Raw genomic sequence first — 23340 nt, forward strand, 5'->3', positions numbered from 1 at the left:
TCCCACCCTCATGCAGTTTAAATCCCCTGAGACCTTCATTTATCCTCTAAACTCAATTTAAGATGTTTTAGATTAAATCAGAGAGCTCCCTCATCCTCCATAAGTGTCCCAAAATTCTCAAAGTCCAGATAAATACCAAATATAACATTGTCAAAACATGCAGTGAGTCTTCAGTGGTTCAATCTGTAATCATACCAAGTGCTAAGAACACTTGTGCATAAACCTCCCCCCCAAAAGACAACTGTCAGTTTCTCCCACATCAGATCTGAGTGTGTGTTTGCTACAGTACTGTGCAATAATGGCAATAAATCATAAACACACACAGGATAATTTACAGAGTCATATTACAGGCATTTTTTTGGTGCACAAACCTGTTCTTGGAGCTTCATATGGTCACAGTTGAACCACTGAAGACACACTGAATGTTTTAACTATGATTTTCTGGCTTCTTTTCTTGGGAAGGTCAGAGAGGGTTTCATTTAAAACATCTTAATTGTTGTTGTGAAGATGATCAAATGTGCATAAAGCAGTGATACTATTTCTGTTCCAGGTGAGCTAATGCTTTAATACGTTTCAGAAAAGCCAGGTAAACTTTTCTAAAGACAGTCAGTTCCCCTCAGAGATTCATTCATATAAGCTCTTACTCCAGCTGTATCGCCTTTTGTTTGACATCTCAAACAGATTTTCAACCAGTTTGTGGTTCTGGTTCATCATTACATCCCTTCTGCTTTATAAATAAACTGCTCCTTCATGTAAAAATGACACCTTTTCAATGCATTCACTGCTGAAAATGTTGGTTGGCTGATGTTAACTGGTCAACAAGGCTGGTTTAGAATTGTTTAGGCATTTTTCAGCCTGGCTAAGCAGGTTTTAGCTGGTCATTCCAGCCTGGAAGTGGCCAAAACACCTGCCTGGTTGGCCAGTTTTAAGCTTTATCTTAGGGTTATTATATTTTATGGTCTATGAACTTGTGAATGTACTTGTGAACCCAGTGCACTGAAGGCATGTGAGTGTGTTTGAGACCAAACAGCTGGTAAACATGAACCTTTGCTGATGTGTGTGTGTGTTTGTTTTTCAGCTGTGTGATGGTCAAACATGAGCGCTGAGCGGCACAAACGCCAGGAGAAGATTCGGAGAGCGCTGAGCTTCATCAAGTATGACAGAGACAATAAATACAGCACCATTTTACTGTACAGAGATCTGCTTTACCCTAATGTGTATTTTTATTTATTTTATATTCCTTCATATGTCTTTGATTGTTGACGTCATACATTCAGTCAATCTCTATCGTGGTTTGGCTGTAATTTATGGATCACTTGGTAAATTGAGTCAAGTTTGATTTGTATGACTGTATGGATAGATTTTGTGAAAGTAAACAAACCCTTTGAGAAGCATCATTTCATCCTGCTGACTCTTTATAATCAATTATCTTTGTTTTTCTGTCTACAGATCTTCTCTACCATATCCAGACCCTCAAGGCTATGAGGTTTGGAAATATTTTGTACATAAACTCTTGCCTCAGTAGAGACATTTACATTTTGTTTCCAAAGAATTGCTTGAACATGTTTAGCCCTATAATCTTGAGCTATTTAAAGGCACGTTATGTAGTCTTGGCCACTAGAGGGCGTGTATTCACAACAAACAATAGCTTCGATTTTATTTGAGACGTATGTCAGGTTTTTGTCCTCCTCGAACATGTCCTGTGTGTGGCACTAGTTTCTTCCACATCTCCTTTAAAGCCTTCTGAAGTGATTTTTGACTGCTGTAGCTGTGAAATATCTCTAAGCATTCAGTGGAGTGATATGGAGCTGTAATGCACTCTAAACCTGCCGGAACTACTTTAGCTGTGCGTTTATCTGACAATAACCAAACACCTCCAAGTGACCATCACCCAATAAGATTTATCAAAAATGATTACAGATATTAAAGTATTCTCCGGATTGTTTATGTCTCATGTCTGTCTGTGTGTGTGTGTGTGTGTGTGTGTGTGTGTGTGTGTGTGTCTGTGTGTGTGTATTATCAGGGGTTTGTGGTCCAGCTGGTGTGTGACCTCCTGGAGGAGGGAAACGCTGTGTTTGCGGAGCGCGACTGGATGCGGGCGCTCCAGCATTTCAGCGAGGCCATCAGTGTGGCTCTTTATGCTGAAGTCGAGGAGCTGAGCGTGCCCTCTGGACTGCTGGAGAGTCTCTACATCAACCGCGCAGTCGTTCATCAGAACTTGGTGAATTTAACAACACCTGGGTTTGATGATGACGTTCTCAGTGTAATGCAGAAACAGTGTAAAGATGTGGCGTTTATCATTGTGTAATGAATTCAGTAAACTTAGAATTTAAGGGTTTTTAACAATCCAATCAGATATTCTCTTAAAGGGACAGTTCACACGAAAATGTTAATGCTGTTTTCTCATCCTTCACCTGATCCCCACCTGGGGTGCGTTTCTGAAATCCATCGTTAGCCAACTAAGGTTGCAAGTTCTGTTGTTACAAATATATTTAGTGGATTTGGCGTTTCCCAAATCCATCTTTCCAAACTGCATCGCAAACTTGTACACTTGCAACTACACCTCTAGAGCTGTAGTTAGAAGCAGAGTCTCTGGCTGTGTTCTATTCCCTGTTATCCCCCCTATGCCCTATTCATTTAGAACGTTCTAACATTAAAAACTCAGCATGATTAAAGTCATCTCACATGTAGTTTGCTTGCAAAGTATTTTTAGTTTAGTTTTAGGGATCTTCATATTGACAATAGTGCTCCCTTCACAGTGCACTTTGAAATCATTTATGCCAAAGCTTGTGAAAACAAAAATACATAGCATATGTTAATGCTTTTCACGTATAGTATAGGTTGTTTATTAAGAAATGTGTGTGTACTGTATATGACATGGGCCTGTAGGTTACAACATTTTTGCAGTGGTTTGAATGTGTCAAAGTTGGTAAAAAGTTAATAAATAAAAATAAATAAACAATATCCTACTTAATAATAATAATAATAATAATAACAACAACAACAACTACAACTATTATTATTAATTTATTATTATTATTATTATTATTATTATTATTATTATTAAATTAATAATAATAGTTGTAGTTGTTGTTATTATTATTATTATTAATAAGTAGGTTTTTTAAAAAATGTCTTAATAAATAGCCTGCTGTAAATTGCAACTATTGACAATTTGTATATGATATTAGAATACGTGTTAGCTTTTGTAAGTAATTTTATGTTCATTTAGAATAGAATAAGTCATATTCTCAATAATATTTGTAAAGGAAACACACTCTATATGTGCCATTTACAAATATTTTAATTAATATGGAAAAGGAGTGCATGTTTTTTTCAAAACTAATATTGGATTATTTTTAAGTGCATGTAAAACAGTATAATTTGCACAAAAATTATGTTTTGTTTTTTTTTCTACTCCACCTCGTTTAGAGCGTCATTATGGGCGTTTTACGTTATATTTAACGTGGAACTAGCAGGAACTAACAGAGAAACTAGGGGTTTTGGGAAACACTCGTCACTACATTGGTCTTTTCCCAAACTATGCAACGGACTATGATAGCTCAGGCGTGAGTCACGTTGTTGTTGTTACGCACCCCTGCTTAAGTTTCTTTCATTTTTTTGTGAATAAATAGAAAATACAGTTATCGACTTCTATAGTATTTTTTTTTTGTTCCTACTATGGCTGCTTTTTTTCTAGGAGTCATTAGAAACTTTTGTTTTGTGTTCAACAGAAGAAAGAAATGCATAAAAGTTTACAACCACTTGAGTGTGAGTAAATAATAAGGAAATACAATTTTTTGAATGAACTAACCCTTTAAGTTTACACCAACAAGACACACTAAAAAAACAAAAAGTGGCTAATGTGTCATTTGAAGTAAAAACAAACAAACAAACAAAAAACCCTCAATAAAACAATACCAAATAAAATAATAAAAAACTCATATCATGACAAACACTGCATGTAAAATCAGATACATATACCGTACAATCAAATGGTTTCATGTGGTTTTTATTTACAATTTTTGGACAATATAAAGTGCCAGTTGTATCTAGCAGTAAGTCTTTGGGTCAAAGTGAACCCTATTAGACCTCTATTAATGAATCTGTACTAAAATGTTGTTTAAAAAGCTTAAAATGCACAGAATTTAGAAAAAGAAAACCGAATTCAAATGACACTAATAACACTGTTTTTGTTGTTAAGCTTTTAATAAATTGTTAAACAGTGTAAGGCTGATGATTTCAATAAATTGGTAAGACTACATAGTTTTAATGAATGTATTTACTGACATGAACAAACAACACATTACAGTATTTATTCATCTCTGTTAATGTTAATCTCTTAAAGGGTCAGTTCACCCAAAAATGACAGTTGTCCTCCACTTGCTCAAGGCCTGTTTGAGTTAAAAAAGATAACAAATAAATACACTACTGTAGACGTCAATGGCTGCTTTTTTCCAGTCTTCTTCAGAATATCTTGTTTTATGTTTAACAAAAGAAAGAAATGCATGACAGATTACAAGCACTTAAGTGTGAGTAAATGATGAGAAACCTTACAATTTGGGGTGAACTAACCCTTTAAGTTTACATCAACAAATGTACAAATAAAAAAAGAAGTGGCTAATGTGTCATTTGAAGTAAAACTGAATGACAAAAAATAAAGGAATTCATAATAAATAAACTTAAAAAGGGGGGTAATGCACTAATATCATGACAAATACTGTAAATACAGCCAGATACATAGATAATGAGTTTTTTATTTTCATTATTTTTAAGTGACAGAGGGTTTAGGTCAAAGCGAACACTACTAAACTATGTGTGAACAACTATTAAATATTATGTAAAAGAATTAAACATATAACTGAATACAAATGACTCTAAAATGTCATGTTTTGGTAAACTTTAAGTTGCTAAACTGTGTAAGGCTGATGATTTAGATATATTGGAAAGACAATGCATAAGGTTTTCATTAGTTCATCTTAATGTGTTAATCTTAATTAGTTAATCTTAAAAACAATACATTACAGTATTGTTTTCCTCTTTGTTAATGTTAGCTAATGAAAATAAAGTCATTTATTGGTAGTTCATGCTAACTCACAGTGCATTAACTAATGTTAACAAGCGTGAATTGTATTTTAATTATGCATCAGATGTAAATGTTGAACTCCTTATCAGATCATGTTAGTGCATACCTTAATATTAACTCATGAAAACTTATTGTAAAGTGTGACAAATAAAGAACTTTTTGTTTTCATGTTACGATCATCATTATTCTTATTTTAATTGATGTGTGTTTCTGTCTCTGTCCATCAGGGAGAGTTTGAGAGTGCAGTGCAGGACTGTGATCGTGCGCTGGTCATCTGTAAGGACAGCGCTAAAGCTTTATACCGTAAAGCCGTGTGTCTGAAGGAGTCTGGGAGACTGAGAGAGGCGTTGGACTGCAGCGCTGCGTGTCTTCAGGCCTCGCCACAGGTCAACATCACAACACACACACACACACATCACAGGAGATCTGCATATGTGGATTTACCTGCATGGTCAAAATCAAAATGAGCAAAGAAGGATGGGAAACTAAATCTTAGGGGACGTTCACACAGAATGCATTTCCTTTCCAATGCGCTACTTTTCTAGTGTTTTTCAATATAAAGTGTTTTTAGACGCCGTGTCAAGATAAAGGTCCCATGAAATTAACATAAAACATTGATGATAGTTTCAATCTTTTAGTTTCAAGTTTATCTATTAGCTTGTGTGCTCCAAAGCAGTGAAAATTTGAGTCTAGAAAAGCTAAAACTGATTTAAACATCCAAAGTTTCAGTCTGTCGCTTCCTCCTAAATCAGGGGTGTCCAAACTCAGTCCTGGAGGGCCAGTGTCCTGCATGTTTTAGTTCCAACCCCAATTAAACACACCTGAACCAGCTAATCAAGCTCTTTCTAGGTGTTCTAGAAACTTCCAGGCAGGTGTGTTGAAGGAAGTTGGAGCTAAACTGTGCAGGACACCGGCCCTCCAGGACTGAATTTGGACACCCCTGTCCTAAATGGATTAGCATTTTTCTTTCATGTGACCTCATACTTCAGTTTCTCATCAAATCTTCTGACCAATCACATGCTCTCTAGTATCTGACATGCCCCGCCCCCTTCAAGATGCTTCTCATTGGCTTTTTATTTGATACGCTTGAGCTCAACCACTCTCATTGGCAGAGCTGTGATAAAAACAAAATACTGTTGGTTTTTTAAAGGGTTTTTTTTTTAGATGTCCTACCCTCTTGTTGTTTTTTCAGTTGAGATTAAGTCAAACATGGAATAGATAATGCACATTTCAAAGCACTTCAACTTTCACATTCAACACTGTTTATCTCTGTCAGTCCAACAGCAGTGTGCCAATCAGAAGAGCTCAGCAACCGTTACAAGCTTCTGTTTATAGTAGAAAGTTGCGTGACAGCTGTTTTATTTATCGTTATATCGTGTTGGAGGATGCGCTCATTGTGGTTTTGTTCAGAATATCCTTATATGATGTATCTTTCAAGTGCTTATGATAATGTATTGTTTTACTATATTTTAATGGGTACGTTATTACATCACGTTTATAATATATTATATGGACCTCACACTGCCTTCACTTTTTTGTTTACTCAATCCTGAGCGCCGCATTTCACGTTTTTAGAAGCAAAGATGCGTTCGGTGTGAACGAGGCCTCGTTTTGCACAGGGATCTTTTTTTGCAATGGCTGAAAATGTCTTGTATGGATCAAAATTTATTATTTTTTATTTTATGCCAAAAATCATTTGCATATTAAGATCATGTTGCATCAAGATATCTAGTAAATTTCCTACTGTAAATATATAAAAAGCTTAGTTTTTAAAAAATCCTTTGTTTATTGGTTTAATGAACGTAAAAACAAAGCAAGAGCAAGATGAACATGCAAACAAAAACAAGGATACCAGTAAATACAAGTATAGTAACAAAAGTCACTAAAATCAAGAAATAAAAAACAGAGAAAACAAAAATCAGGAAAACGGTGACAACAAAGTCCTGCTGTAATTAAGTAGTCACTCTTTTTATGAAAATACATCTGAGGTTTATTAGAGGCATCCATATTTTTTTGAAAAACATCCCCTTGTTTCTTAACTAGTATGTACAGTTGATGTCAGAATTATTAGCCCCCTGTTTATTTTTTCCCCCAATTTCTGTTTAACGGAGAGACGATTTTTTCAACACATTTCTGCACATAATAGTTTTAATAACTCATCTCTAATAACTGATTTATTTTATCTTTGTCATGATGACAGTAAATAATATTAGACTAGATATTCTTCAAGACACTTCTATACAGCTTAAAGTGACATTTAAAGGCGTAACTAGGTTAATTAGGTTAACTAGGCAGGTTAGGGTAATTAGGCAAGTCATTGTATAATGATGGTTTGTTCTGTAGACTATCGGAAAAAATATGTAACTTAAAGGGGTTAATAATATTGACCTTAAAATGATAAAAAAAACTGCTTTTATTCTAGCTGAAATAAAACAAATAAGACTTTAAAATATTATCAGACACACTGTGAAAATGTCCTTGCTCTGTTAAACATCATTTGGGGAATATTTAAAAAAGAAAAAAAACCAAAGGGGGGGCTAATAATTCTGACTTCAGTTGTATATTTCATTCCAGAGTTAAATGAACAGTTCAAATGTTGGAGGCCTTTGTTGGTTCTAATTGAGCAAAATGCATTTTTTTGCTATATTAGAAATGATGCTAAGTCTCTTTATAGAAGTAGGATCAAGTGTCTTAATCTGTACCAAAGAGGTATAGTGATTGTGTTGTCCAATTGAGTTTGCATAGCTTTTCTTTACTGCTTTCCAGACAAATTTGAGCTTTTGGCATTCCCAAAAATATGCATGATAGATCCTGAATAGGTTTTACATCTGTGACACCTGGGTGATAGACATTTTGCTCAAACAAAGTGTGTTCAAATACATACTATGCATACATTTATACTATTTTGTTATTGGAAACGGCAGTGAAAAGTATTCAGGCATATAGTCCTCCACTGATCCAAATCTCTTTACCACACATTTTTAAGTGATTCCAATGAAGAGAAAAAGCTTAGTTTTTATTAGTTATATGCAAATGTTATATGAGATTTCTCTATTGATTTAGTTTTTTTTAACTCTCAGATTCCACATTTTCTTATAGTCGTATCTAAACCCAGTTCTAACAGGAGCTGACACTAATGACAAGTGTTGTGGTCCAGAGCCTCACAGTTGTATTGTTTAACCTTTTTATCTTTTGTTCAAAAAGCCTTCACTGAAAAGAAATGGATAAAAAAAGAGAGAAAATCCAGATTTCAGACAGACTTCTGAGACATAATAACAGTTTAATCATGGACAACTAATGGAGAACGTTTAATAATAAATATTTGTCAATGTTTTTGTGGAAAATTGTTCTAGTTCTTAATCTTTACTTCGAAGTCTGAGTCTGAAGCATTTATTGTTATAAGCAGCATGCAGAAATAAAGGTTAAACGATCGTTCATCTGTTTGATCATAGTTTTACACACAGTTTTATACACACACTTTGCTCCTCCTTTATAGTTTGACATGTCTCATCAATGTCTACTTGGCATGTTCTGTTGTCTACAGCTTTGTCATCCATCATAGTTTCCATGTTCCCAGCGACATCCTGCTTTCCTGAGACTGTTCCCTCAGTCTATAGCCTTAATCGTTCTTTAACCCATAGTTACCCCGTCTATGACATTTCTATGAATGTCTCTGTGTCTTATGAATAATAGCTTCTCTATTTAACTGGGAGATAATACGAGTGCTCTGGTAGGGGTGCCTGCAGGGCCTGTAACAAATTTCCATCAGACATGTTCTAGTTTTAAGTAACCTCAGTATTTTTAGGAGAAACTATACATAACATAGAATACATGTAAGATAAACCACACATTAGATAGAATACATCCGATTTAGTATACAGTGTGTAAAGTGTATATCAACACATACTTCCGTTAGAGGACAAGTACAGCATGGAAAATCAGTATTGAACACTTTATCATGGTGCTGTTGACTTTAAAAATTTCCCTGATGTAGATAACAACCAAAGAAATCCATATACAAAAAGAAAACAAATCTAATTAGTTTACAAATGAAGTTCTGTGTAATAAAATGAAATGATGCAGAGTAAAAGTATTGAACACATGAAGAAAGGGAGGTGTAGTTCGGCAGTGAAAGCCCAGACAGCAGCTGAAATCTCTCAGTAGTTCTTCAGCAACCCTCTGCCCTTCCTCAGTGTAAATGAATATCAGCTGCTTCAGTCCAACATCTACATTAGCAGGAGGAGGAAGATGAAACCAGGGTGGACATTTCAGCAAGACAATCTGACTTTTTAGTAATTATATGTCAATGAGTGGTTCATTTTTTTGTGAGTTTTTTTAAAATGAAAGCTAAAAGTTGCCAAAAACCAAGCAGATTTATTTACTTGAGCATTTTTTGCTCATATTTACAATAATTTTGGCCATTACTGTGTTTATTTAGAGATATTTTAGAGTTTAAGTAATATTCAAAACATTTAGAGAAAATGGATAATTAATACTAGGTAAATAAATGAATCCAAAGCATTTAAACCCATTCAGAATATCATGATTATAAATATCAGAGATACTAAAACTGAAATAAATGATGATTGTCTTAAGTTAAAAGGTTTGTATTGTGATTGTGTGCTGCCTGTAAATTCTATTCTGTCTCTATATTTAGTTTTTATTTTCTGTTTCAGGATCAGTCGGTCAGTAATCTGTCTCGGGAGATTTCAGAGAGTCTAGGCCTGATGGACAGAAAAGCCTCCAGCAGTTCTCAGGTAAAGGATGATCTTCACTGTTTTTAACCTGATGTGTGCTGTGAGATGATCATATTATTAGATTTGTATTATTTTATTCACTTATTGTGCTGTTGTTGTGTTTCAGAGGAGGACAGCAGCAGGATCTGAGGACGAATGCGCTGCACCGTCACCTTCAGATGAGGCATGGTTTCATTTGTAAATGTTACGAAGCCCAATATATAATGCTCGTTTAGAGATTTTTTTGTCGTCAGCAACATAAAAAGGACTCGCAACTCAAGAAATACAATTCTGTATTAATTCATAGACAAAAATACATGTCTTTTATATAAAAAATATAATGGCCACAAAAAAATATATATACATATATTTAATTAACTGAACAATAGTAACTCAATCAAAATAATTAACTAAACAAACAAACAAGCAAACGTGATCAAACATAGATCAACAAAGAATGAAACAAACAGCAACAACACTAGCATAACGGCTGCACAAGACGCACACAGAATTCTCAAACCTTCATCAGAACAGCAAGATGCATAGAGATGCTCATCAAGAATGGGTCATGCTCACAACAGAGCAAAAAGCAGGAGGATCAGCCAGACACGCACTGGAAACAAAGAGCCACTCTAATGCACATTCAGCTTCTGCTTATAAAGCCGACAACACTGAATTAGCCGCAGGTGCAAGGCGGAGTTAACCTCAAAGAAGAAGAAATATCATATGCTATCAAGAACAACACTCCCAAACAACAACAACAACAGTAATAATAATCATAATAATATTCAATAAATACTGGACCGTAACAATAAAACTAAAACATCATCTTCAGACTTATGCATATCATAGTCGAGCAGATTTACACATTCAGATCCCTTTATTGACATGATATACTTGGGTACATATTGCCAAAGCTTTGCACATAACAAAATAAATACTACATTAATAATAAAAAAGTATACAGGTATGTATTTAAAATGGATGTATTTAAAATATATATCAAAACAATAAAAAGTGATGCTCGAGCACCCACTGTCCTGCTGCCTTCAAGAGCTCGATTCTAAACAATATTTAGTGCATATTAATTCCTCAATATTGAGTGTATGAAATATTTAGCAGCAGTAGTAAATGTGTTCCCTCAACCAATCAGTAAACAGATTATTCATAACCAATCAATGAAAATTTCACTCAACTTATACCTGAGAGACAAAAACATGATGGTTTTGAAAATAATGGTATTTCTGCCTTTCCCAGTGATGGGTTGCAGCTGGAGGGGCATCCGCTGCGTGAATCAAATACCAGATAAGTTGGCGGTTCATTCCGCTGTGGCGACCCCAGATTAATAAAGGGACTAAGCCGACAAGAAAATGAATGAATGGTATTTCTGCCTTTAAAAATTTCATTAATAGACTGTGAGGGAAATCTGCTGGTCGATTTGAGAGGTAAAACTTTAAATATGTGCAAAATACTGTGCTAGGCATGATCCCATAATATAGCTACACAAGAAACAGAAGCTTAAATTTTATTTTGATTTTAGCAAATACTAATATGAATATACAGTGGACCCACTCCACCTCCTATACTTCTCTTCTCATCTTTAATGTAATGTGCTACTAAATATGCCTATGAATAATATATTAGGGCTGCACAATATATAGTTTCAGCATCAATATTGCAATGTGTCTATCACAATAGTCACACCGCAATGTTGAGTTAGCATTATAGTTTATTATACCAGGAACCACAGATCAAAGCACATGAGATTTGTGGAGTCACTGTAGGATTGAACCACAATAGGGTGAATGTTTGTCTTATGTGTGTGTTTTTAACCCCTGTGGTTGTTTGAGCATTTTTATAGTGTTTAAAGCTGTTGGACTGTCCCCTGGTCCTCCAAGTTCAGTTATCATTCAGAGGCTTCAAACATTCATTCATTCATTTTCTTTTCGGCTAATTAATTTGGGGTCGCCACCGCGGAATGAACCACCAATTTATCCAGCATGTGTTTTACACAGCGGATTCCCTTCCAGCCTCAACCCATCACTGGGAAACACTCATTCACACACACACTACAGACAATTCCCCTATAGTGCATGTGTTTGGACTTGTGGGGGAAGCCGGAGCACCCGGAGGAAACCCACGCCAACATGGGGAGAACATGCAAACTCCACACAGAAATGCCAACTGACCGAGGCTCGAACGAGCGACCTTCTTGCTGTGAGGCCCATAGTATACCCATAGTGCTACCCACTGTGCCACCGCGACGCCCAGGCTTCAAACAAGTTCAATCAATTTAATGAATCAAATGGATAAAGCATACAGAGCTTTGGTCTATGAAAATGAAACCTGCGTTGCTGTATGATTGTGTGACCTTTGCGGAGAATACAATTTTAAAAGACAATTTGGGTGAGACTTTGTCTTCGTGACCATTCAGAGAGCAAAGAAAAGAAAATAGCCACTACAGTCCTCTACAGAATCATCCTAATCAAATTAAATTAACGACTTTGGTCATAACATCTGGTGAAAGTGTTCATAATGCTATATATATTGCAGAGAGAAAAAAATCACAATGTCAGATTTTTCCAATGTCATACAGCTCTATAATGTTTCATTTTTAGTGACTGAAATTTAGGAGTGTTGGACTATATATATAGACACCTGAAACTTGTCTATAGCGCTTGTTCACTGCTGCTCTTATAGTTGTGTAAATTGCTTCCTTGTCCTCATTTGTAAGTCGCTTTGGATAAAAGCGTCTGCTAAATGTATATGTATATATATATATATATATATATATATATATATATATATATATATATATAATACAACAATAAAAAAAAATATTATAACAATATTAATAGATTTCTCTGCTTTTGTGTTTTACAGATGTGTCCAGCATCTGAGCAGGAGAAAGTCTCAGACTCTGCAGGTATTTAAAACACACATTTATTACATTCAAAATATTATGTTCATATGAGGAGCAAGCTGATTGTCTTCAGGCAATTATGGTATCAGAACCACCAATGCCATGTGCTTGATTTACAGAGAAGGCATGAACTAGTAACTAAGGGAAGCAGATTTGACCTGTCAGTGGGTGCACATGGCTCCTGAATGGCATAAGAGTAATAGTGGATCACTTTTTATGTTTCCAGAGTCTTTTTTTTACTTTAACCCAGTGAAAAGAGACTGTAAAACAGTGTTATAATGAATAAAATGATTGTTAAAAATTAAATGATGTTTTGTTTGTCGCATATAGTTATCTATTTATGTGATGTGGGTAAATGGTGTGTTTCAATCCAGTTACCTCCGTAAGTATATTTCAAACCTGTGTGAAGCACTGAAATACTTTATACATTAAATTGAATACATTAATATGACAAGTACTGATGATTATACAGTAGTAGGAGATTGTTAAGTCCCAAACTAGCTTTTCTTAGTACAGTTTTAAGTACTTTTCAAAAGCATTAAACTTCATAATGAAACCATTTTGAAAAACGGCACCGATTATGCCAATTGATCTCTAAATATAATGCTTGTGTGTGTATTTAGGGGCATTTGAAAATATGACTTTAAAAACTTACCCTATCTCTTAAAACTCAATCACACATTCAGCTTCAATTATGATTAAATAATTAAGCCTTAAGTTTGTTTTCTTTCTGTGTGACAGATGATGAATGGTCATCTCCCGCTTCACCGGTGTCTGTGAGCAACTCCCATGATGCTCTGTGTGTGTCTGGAGGTGTTCCTCAGCCGCTGGAGGACTTGGAGCTGATGGGGGACGAGCTGGACCTGCTGCTGGACTGCGTGACCAATGAGAAGGACAATACACAGGTGAGCACGCTGAAGACAATCCACTAACTATAACTATAAAGAAATATATTCGACATCTATGTGCATCACGGTGCATTGACGATGCTTTCCATACACAGTTTTATATTTGGGGGAGGGGCTTTAACATGTTGTCTGTATAAACACACACACATATATACACACAGCATCACGCTCTCTTTCATTCACACACACACACACACACATACACAAATATAGACAGCACCAAACAAATAAACAAGCATGCACACACACACACACAAGCTCATTTTCTAAACAAATGCAACAGCTCGTTCATATGATCAGGTCGTTTGCTCGCTAGGGAGTGATATTGTGAGACCGCCCGCTCCTGTTCAAATTACACCAGAGTTACCGACTGCTTTATTCGGAAGTTTATTCCCACGCCGCATAAAATCTGGTCGGGTCCCGTGGCGCAGCTGCGGGAATGCAGACCTATATCCAGAAGTATCGCTGTAACAGCAGAGAAGAGAGGAAAAGTCACGCCAGCGGGTAAAATGGGCCCCACACACACACACACACACACACACACACACACACACACACAGAGAGAGAGAGAGAGAGAGAGTTTACTTTCATTCTCACAATCGCAGAGAAATAGGGGCTTCTGCTGTAAGTGTCAGTGAAAGACTGTCCAGACTGATATATGGGATTTAGATTTAATGTAAGTAGAGTAGGGATGTCAAAACTAATTGTTTCTTCAGTGCACCGCGATGCAGATGCGGACAATTTGTTATCGGTTCAGTAATAATCATAACCGGTTATTACGTACTGATGTCATTTATCCCGTATGCGCTCTGTCGCGAGGGAGGGGAGCGCGGGTAGTTACGCTCCAGGTGCCAACTACTTAAAAACGCAGAAACTGTGCACAATTTCACTGCGTGTGTTTTTATGACAACAGATTGTGCAGATTTAATTAATGTCAGTTTTAATGTTATTCATTAATACACTTTACAGATTTCATTCATTCATTCTCCTTCTGCTTTTGACCTGGTTTACCACAGTGGAATGAACCGCCACTTACTTGACAGATTACTGTATTTTTAATTTCAGGTGGTTTGTGTAATGTGTTTAATGTTTGGTAAAATAATCGCATCTTTAGTGATTTTTCAACTAATTACACTAAGCTTGTTAATTCTAATAATAAAGTGTAAAAACATTATGAAACATCAATCAGGGATCTGATTCTTCTGTATAAACACGGATTTCCATTTTCTCCGAGCTCAATGAGGCGACCCCTGTGATTTGAGCAAATCCAAAGTTTTTTTTTTATTCTTGGCGGTCGGGGTAAATGTAAATATATTGATGACGATGTCTGAGAAGAGGTTAATAACATTAACATCTGTCATAACTAAGGCCAGGCGTAATGTGCGGATGTTTTTTGCTATTTCTGCGGAGAATTTTGGTAAAAATCTGCGGATTTCGCTGAATTATTTTAGGAGTATCATAACTAAAACCTTAATATGTGAAATAAAAATAATATCTTTTTAACTTTCATTTAATGTTTAAAATGCAAATCCAATTAGATTCACTTTATTTAGTAAACAAAGCAAGTCTCTCATATAATATCTCTACTAAAAGACAGAAAATATTACTGTACAAACTGCACTGTACATAAATCAGATGAACATTTTCATATTAGTCAATAATATTACTGTAATTAATTTAAAAACTGAATAAATATAGATTTACACACATTTACACAAGTAAATAAACTGAATTAATGATGGGCTAAAAATCTGTGGAAATCTGCATGTCGGCCTACTCATAACCATAAATGGTTTGCCTAGATCGTGTGTGCTGGATTGCGTGTGCCTGAAATATGTCTGGGTCTGCAGCTGGATATTATTGGTCATCCAGTTTAAGTTTATGAAACAGTTATTCTCTCAATAAAATCCATGTAAGCCATTAAACAATGAAGCTAGAGTCACTGAGCAGACAAAAACCGCGTCTATTGTTAAGTGAATTTGACGTTCGAATGAAGCGTGTAAACTGAAAATGTTCACGCGTCTATTTACATGCGAATAGCGTGATTTATCTGTGTGTGCCGCATCTGGTGTGAACACAGCATAGACTCTTCTCTCTATTTCTATGTTTAAGTCAGTTTTAAAGACCCACAGTACCTATTTTCTCTCACTTTTAGTGATCTTGATTACTGTTTTACTCCTTTTACTTATGCCGAGTTCAGACTACAGGATTTTCAAAGTAGTCGTGTCACAGATGCTTTCACACTGCATGACTATCTGGGCTAGCGTTCTGTGTTTACACTGCAAGGTATTTGATGACAGGGGGTTTCACACTGCATGACTTTACAATAGGAAGAATCACCGACAACTTCGTCCAAACTACGTCTCACAGCTAAAAACACGTCGTATATCTTTTGTTATTAACTACATAATGAGAAAGAAGCCTTTAATGGGGTAGAAAATGTACATATTTGCTCACCTGGGTTTGAAGGGAATTAGCAATTTCCCCTCAACTTTCACTTTTAACTTTCTGTATGAAACGTCAAGCAGACACGGGTGCTCCTGTTAAACCTCCACTAGCTTTTCCTCCATTTCTTGGGTCCAAATAAACTGAAAATGAGTGCTTTTACCTTCTCCTCCAACCTCCCACTGGCCTGCAGGTACACACACACACACTAGTGGATGCTGCTCTCTCATTGGCTGTAGGTAATCACAGATGTTATTTTCAGTCAAAACTCACTTCACATGGCATAATTTGAATCGCCAACAGCTCCAGATATCTAGCATGTCAAATATCTCACAGGCATCAGCGACTCATTGGCTATTCTCTCAGATGGCGTCTTGGACAGTTCATACTGTGTGACTGTCACTCACGTGCACGAGCAGCGATTTGCCTGTCATTTCAGACATTTGTTGGATATTTCTCAAAACCTGTCGGCGAGTCCAAATCAGGGCTAAAATGCTGCAGTCTGAACTCGGCATTATTAAGTGTTTTATAGGTTTGTGTGCTTTATAGGTAAATATTGTATTGTATTGTAGATATTATTCTTGGTGTGAAGGGGTCTTAACCAAGCGGCAACCTCCCGTTCTCCCTCAGGAAGCCAATACGGAAGTAACTGAAGCTGCAATTCATCAAAATTCCGCTAGTCCTGGCTCCATAATAGAGCAAATTTCAATTGAGCCCACTGTTAGAATGGCCAACTTTACAGCAGAAAAAAAGGTGTTTACAAGCCTGGTACAAAGAACGATTTTGGGTCATAACTCATCTGTTTCCTTTATATTAGGTTATATTAAGTTTGCATAATTAAGGGCGTGGCCACTTGAGTGACAGCTAGGTCTGGCTGCTCGATGTCTCGTCACCTCACCTGATTAGCCACTGATCTCGGCATATTCATCGTATTTTTGTGTTGTTTTATGTGGCTTTACACAGTCAGCTGCCTTTCGGACTTATTTCTTACAATTATCAGATACTATAGCATGCTGTGTTAGACCATTCACGTGGCCTCCGTTTCCCATGTGAGTAAAGTTATATATTTGTATACCATCTCTATAAATGTGTGTTTTATTTAAGATCATTTATCATTAATATTTTTCTTTAGAGAGAAAGCACTCCAGAATGTGACAGATTGATTAGCTGTAGGCTCTAGAACAGTCATCTGAAGCGTTATCATACAGTGTTATGCTGGATTTCATCAGTTGTCTTGCATTTACTAACACAGAATATATCTGAAGTGTTTGGACGTATTTCGCGTTTTCCTCCTGTAGAAAAACATTATAAGAACAATGTTTAGTGGCTCAATGTATTACTACAGTGTTTTTAAAAGTCTAAACACTTTACTGATATAGTGTACAGCCGAGCACATGTGGTCAGAACACAAGTGAGTCGCAGGTAATAAAGTATCAAGCGTTTCTCCCAAAGTAAAGTCTGTCTGCCAGGTCTAAGCAAAGTGCCAGCAGGTGTCTGTAGCTCCGCCCAATCTCCGCCTCTTTGCCCTTGTTTGGTATCCCACTGTGGGTGCGATGACTCGCAAACAAAATGGTGACGGTTGGCCGCGCCTACTTGTAGCTTCTTTTTTTAATTAATTAATTAACTAATTAATTAATTAATTAATTATTATTATTTTTTTTTATTATAAGGTTTGAAACATTACATAACATAATAGTACAAAATTCAGATATATGCTATATCCGGGCACATTGCAGGAATTGCAAAAACACAAACGGAAATGATAACAACATATAAACAAAAGTAATAACTTAGCATACAATCATCGACTACAGCGGGGGATCAGTATCAGAGAAAAATTCCTTCATGAAATCTAACATTAAATCACTCTTTTTGTATTTAGTTTGCATTAGAGACTTTTTCAAAGTTTCCATTTCTGATAAGAAGATATTGCATTTTGGTATACATTTAGCAAATTTCTGTTTATGAATAAAATATTTACCTTGTAAGATGTAGAAGTTAACAACATACTCGAATGTTCTTTTTGTGTGTGAAAAGGTGCAAATGACATCTTTTAAAGATAGCCTGAAATTGACATTTCTTTGCCCTAATAACACGTCACTAACATCATTCCAAAATTTAAGAGAGACATTACAGTTATAGAAAAGATGAGATAAGTCTTCCTCATGTATATTACAAAATGTGCAAGTATTATCAATAACTTGTAGCTTCTTTTGCAGTGTTCAGAAACCTATGGGTGATGTCACGCATACTACGTCCGTATATTTTGCAGTCTGTGGTCTTAACTAATAATGAAACTGTATGGAAGTGATGTGCTCTAGAGTTACTCCTTCATGAATTCTCTTCTCAGACTGGTGTTGTTCCTGGTGGCCTGGCGTGTTTCTCCTCTTCATCTCCTGGTCTTCCTCCTGCGTTCTTCTCGTCTGCTGGCAGTGAGTTAAACGCTCTGGACTCCTTCATTTCCCCTGAGCTGGACTCTTGCAGTGCTGATCTGGACGCTCTGGACTCCATCTGTCCGTCCGCCGGCTCAGGGTCTGTGCTGCAGGGAGGAGAAGGACTGGACTCGCTCTCTCACTTCAGCCTGCCAGGTCTGTGTGTTCACTGAGACTCAGTTTCATTCACTGCCTATATGCAGAGTCCCTTTAAGGCAGGAGTGTCCAAACTCTGTCCTGGCGGGCTGGAGTCAAAGTGTGTTTAATTGGGGTTGGAACTAAAATATGCAGGACTGAGTTTGGACACCCCTGCCTTAAGACAAGTAATTTCACTCAGCAGCCATCTTTGAAATGCTGCTCGGGTGTTCTGTTTGAGTTGAGAAACATCAAATTCTCCAAAATTGCTGGTCAAGCTTATGGTTAAATTTAATATTATGAATCGCCAATAAGATTAAACCACAACTGTCTCTTTAGTTTCATTTCTAAACGTTTGAATCTGCAGAAACCCACGTCTCATCTGAGCCCCTCCCATGGAGAAACCTCAGTCTATTGGCTCCTGTACTAGAAGGCGGGGCTTCATTCGCCATATTGACTGTTAATTTTTCCCCATTCAATGCTATACAAGTCTTGTGTATTCTGTAGTCTTTGCTGTAAGTGAAGCTGTGCTGATGTTTAATCTTTATTGTTTCCCTGTCAGAAGTGAAAGCGTGTCCCAGTTTTCTGCCATCAGTCAAGCTGACACACTCTCCACAAACGGTGAGTTTCCTCTCCCTCACTGTCTGATCATATGAACGAGCGGTTGCTTTTGTTTAGAAAATGAGCTTGTGTGTGTGTGTTGCAGAGAAATGGTCACACGGCCTCGACTCTTTCTAGTCTGTCCAAGAACCCACTGGAACCAACACACGAGTTCAGTCAAGCCTGCAGCGCCTGCTTCACTTCCATAGGTCTGTCTGTCTCTTTTTCTGTCTATCTATCTATCTATCCATCTATCTGTCTGTCTGTCTGTCTGTCTGTCTGTCTGTCTGTCTGTCTGTCTGTCTGTCTGTCTATCTATCTGTCTGTCTGTCTGTCTGTCTGTCTGTCTCTTTTTCTGTCTATCTATCTATCCGTCCGCCCGTCCGTCCTGAGCGAGATCGAAGAAGTTCCTCACCTGAACAGCTGAATGAAAGAAATGAATGCTCTGCCTCAATCAGTACCGCAGCTCCTGAGGTCGCACATCAGCAGGTTGTGTGCACGAATTAGTGCACTAGTAAGGGCGATGATGAGCTTGGTTCACTACACTTTGGGACTCACTGAGTGTGACATGGGAAAGTCCCCATTGTGCATCATCAAAACTGGCATTTATCAGGGATGTGATTCTTCTGTATAAATCTTTTGAGGGGGGGGGGGGGGGGGTCTCAGTGAGGTTCGTCGTTATTAAAGCAGAAGACCTGATTGATGGTTTTCACCTTTATTGTTCATCTTTGTGCACAAGGAGGAGCAGTAACTGCTTTATTCCGGACGTCATTCAGGTATAATGATTTTGTGTAGTCCTATATGATTTTGTGTAGTGCGTATGAGTAAGTCTCTGACAATATGCAAGATTATGAAATGGCTTTGAATGTGTGCACGGCTCTGCACTGTTTCAAGCTCACATTTGCATTTCACGACCACGTGCGCTCTACGTACATTAGAAATCAAGATGCAGGATGCACTTTTGTTATTGTCCTCTGCAAGTCATCTGTCCGGATGGTTAGCAGTTTAGCAGCTGAAATGTAATACCTGTAATAATTTAGACTATAATACCAATTCAAAAAATTATATATTTTATAATTAATTAAAACTAGTAAAAAGCAGAAACTACGCCGAAGGGAAAGTGATAAACTGTTTTTATCAACGCATGATATATTATTCAGGGTGGAATGTTAAAGCATATTAGGCTGCTCAATTTACCCAGACTTAATGTTTTTACAGTTGGAATTGTTGACTGACCAGTAGTTTATTAATCACGTGGAATAAAGAGTCGACCAAATTACAGGGAAAACTATATTGTTTAAACACAAGAGAACTAACTGAGTTAGTGGCGCCATCTAGCGGCGGTATGTGGATCTGTCCTGACAGATTATACAATTATACAATTATAAACCTATTAAACATTATTTAGGTCACTAATAAAGTGCTAATCATTTAAACTGATAAAGCTGAAATGGTTCGGCCATTATCACATATTTATATTAAGAATATTATTTGTCTATTTTTAGAATCATTATTAATATTTATTATTTAAACACCTCAAATAATCGCCTTGTCTTGGGGTCTCGTCATCTTTCCTTTTTGTCCTCTGCTGAACACATGCCTGATTTATAAACGATAACAAAACAAGACGCCCTGATGCGAATAGGTTTTGTAGCTGAAAACTACTGTTAGATACATGAAAATTCCTATAGCAAGATAAGGAGACGCTCTGAAATTCCTGCTCCCCGTCAAGGACACCTGTTGGACTATACAGGCTTACGCACACACACACACAGATACATAGCACGACACTTCCTGGCCCCAATCCAACGCCTTCGTATGCTTTCACCCACTGGAGGGGGTGAGCAGGTCTGCGACCAGCGCCTCCATGGCTGCAGGACCTGATGGCTGCCCGCCCTTACCGGACTATTTCCACACCCCCTGTTCCCATCCCCTGTGGCAATGTTATGTCTTGTCGGTGTGTTTTTGTGCTAGATTGCTGGGGCTTTTTCTTATCCCTGATCTCACGGTGCTCTAACTTAAGAGCAAGGTGAGAGGGACTTTTTTTTTGCCTCTTTTTCCTGACTGTATTTTATTTCCTGTTCCACCTCCCGTGACCTGTCTTCCCTGGAGTTGTGATGTCTGTGCACGGTCGGGGGGTTCCATTTACCTGCATTTCGTTGCCTTGTACTTGTACATGTGTGATGACAATAAATTGAATCTAATCTAAAAAATTGAATCTAATATTGTATTCATTTTGTATTGTATTCTGCTTGTAGAGTTTTTTTCTTTTCTTTTTATTTGACGATGCTTTTTTTACTGAACATATCAAATACTGAACTGTGCCCAAACATGACCAGAAAAAGTGATCCGTGAAAAGTCTGTATTGTTGTCATTGTGTCTCTAAATGTGTTTAAACAGGTCTTTAATTCCTAAATTTACCTTCATTTACCTTGGAGAATCATTGATTCTGTTGTCCATCTTTTTTTGACTTTGTTAATCTACTCATCCGCCTGCTTTCTGTCTCAGTCATTCTGTCGGTGTGTCTCCTTCAGGTCCTGGAGTGCTGGACTTTGAGTTCAGGTCTGATGTGTCTCACAACTGTAATAAAGATTTCCTGCTGTGTCGACGGAAGGGTGGAGCTAACTCACCCTGGAGGCGGATCCGACCCCGCCCACGCAACAGCTTCCTCGGCGCATTCATGCTCTGCAGAGGTGCGTCTGCTGTCCAATGTACAGTCAATCATTACATTTACATGGACACCAATACTTTGATTTTAATACGACTCTTGCTGAGTTTAACTTGCTTCAACACACCTTCTAGGAAGTCTAGTATATCTAGTTAGAGCTCGATTAGCTGCTTCAAGTGTTTGATTTGGGTTAGAGCTAAACTCTCCAGGACACTGGCCCTCCAGGACTGAGTTTGGACACTGTAGATTACTAATGTCCATGTAAACATAGTCATTGATCCACTAACATAAACCTCAATCGGTGGCATTTATAGGGTTAATTCACTTTCAGAATGGACCTTTTCTGATAATTCACTCACCACCTCTGAACACCTCAATGTTCAAGACTGTGTTTCTTTTCTTTTTGAGAATCAAATGACAATCAATTAAACTCAGCAGACCAGAAGCAACGATAGATGCATGGGACAAATCCCCATGTCAAAATGAGCAAAAGGAAAACAAACAATCCCTCACACTATCAATGCTTGATGGATAAATGTTATATTATATATGACGCTTCGGTTCCATGTCATGTATGTGTGTGTAGAGGTGTTGGAGACTCGGACGTGTAAGTACGGTGAGGATTGCACATTTGCCTATTGTCCAGAGGAGATCGAGGTGTGGACGCAGGAGAGGCGGGGCTTGCTGATCCGAGAGCTGCTCTTCAATCCCCTGCCGACCAATCAGAGACGAGCGCTCAGTGTGGTGGAGCTGCTAAAGATGCACACGGGCATGTTCATGTTCCTCTGTGAGGTAACAACACGCACATCATGACAACGTTCACCGTTTCTGAGCTCTACGATGGATTTATTTACAAAACTTACATTTTATAATAGAGTGTTGATGTAATATATTTAGGCCCAATTCCATTTCTATTTATGTACCCCTTCCTCTTGGCCCTTCAAACAGAGTGTGAAGGAGAGAGGCTTCAAAATGTACCCCTAAGAATTGGGACAGCACTACAGCACCTGCACACGTCATCATGTGTCCTCGCGATCTCTTGCTTCATATGAGATCAGACGATGGCGACTGCTGTAGTTATTCCAGTTGGGTTATTTTCTGGTATTTATCTTCAGGATATCACTGAAGGCAGATATTATGTTATCATAATGATCTAATGTGGCAATAAGATCATAACTGTACTCTGTATTTACACCGTGGCCCTATTCATCATGTAAACACACCAAAAACAACACTAACATTATAGCAGACACTGTAAAAGCTCATTCCCAGACACTAGACTTTACTGACAGGGTATTGACTTAAAACCCACCATGAATTTGTACATAAACGAAACATGGCAAAGAGAATGGGACAACTGGGACAACTATTTTAACCCGAAAATAAATGAAAGACATTTAGCAAATT

At 37.3% G+C, this 23340-nt stretch overlaps 1 protein-coding gene across 1 annotated transcript in view; it reads left to right on the forward strand.

The window, feature by feature from the left end:
* Nucleotides 1–23340, forward strand: part of zc3h7ba (zinc finger CCCH-type containing 7Ba) — a 46192-nt gene that overhangs the window by 5857 nt on the left and 16995 nt on the right. The window contains exons 2-14 of the mRNA XM_056452958.1: nt 1079–1154; nt 1450–1486; nt 2024–2221; nt 5314–5472; nt 9763–9843; nt 9950–10006; nt 12706–12748; nt 13487–13650; nt 18449–18686; nt 19228–19286; nt 19372–19474; nt 21800–21958; nt 22520–22725. Coding sequence (XP_056308933.1) covers nt 1096–1154; nt 1450–1486; nt 2024–2221; nt 5314–5472; nt 9763–9843; nt 9950–10006; nt 12706–12748; nt 13487–13650; nt 18449–18686; nt 19228–19286; nt 19372–19474; nt 21800–21958; nt 22520–22725 — 1563 coding nt within the window. The 5' untranslated portion in view covers nt 1079–1095. The remainder of the gene's footprint in view (nt 1–1078; nt 1155–1449; nt 1487–2023; nt 2222–5313; nt 5473–9762; nt 9844–9949; nt 10007–12705; nt 12749–13486; nt 13651–18448; nt 18687–19227; nt 19287–19371; nt 19475–21799; nt 21959–22519; nt 22726–23340) is intronic.

Source organism: Danio aesculapii, chromosome 3 (genome assembly GCF_903798145.1).
Source record: "Danio aesculapii chromosome 3, fDanAes4.1, whole genome shotgun sequence".
Taxonomy (NCBI): Eukaryota; Metazoa; Chordata; class Actinopteri; order Cypriniformes; family Danionidae; genus Danio; species Danio aesculapii.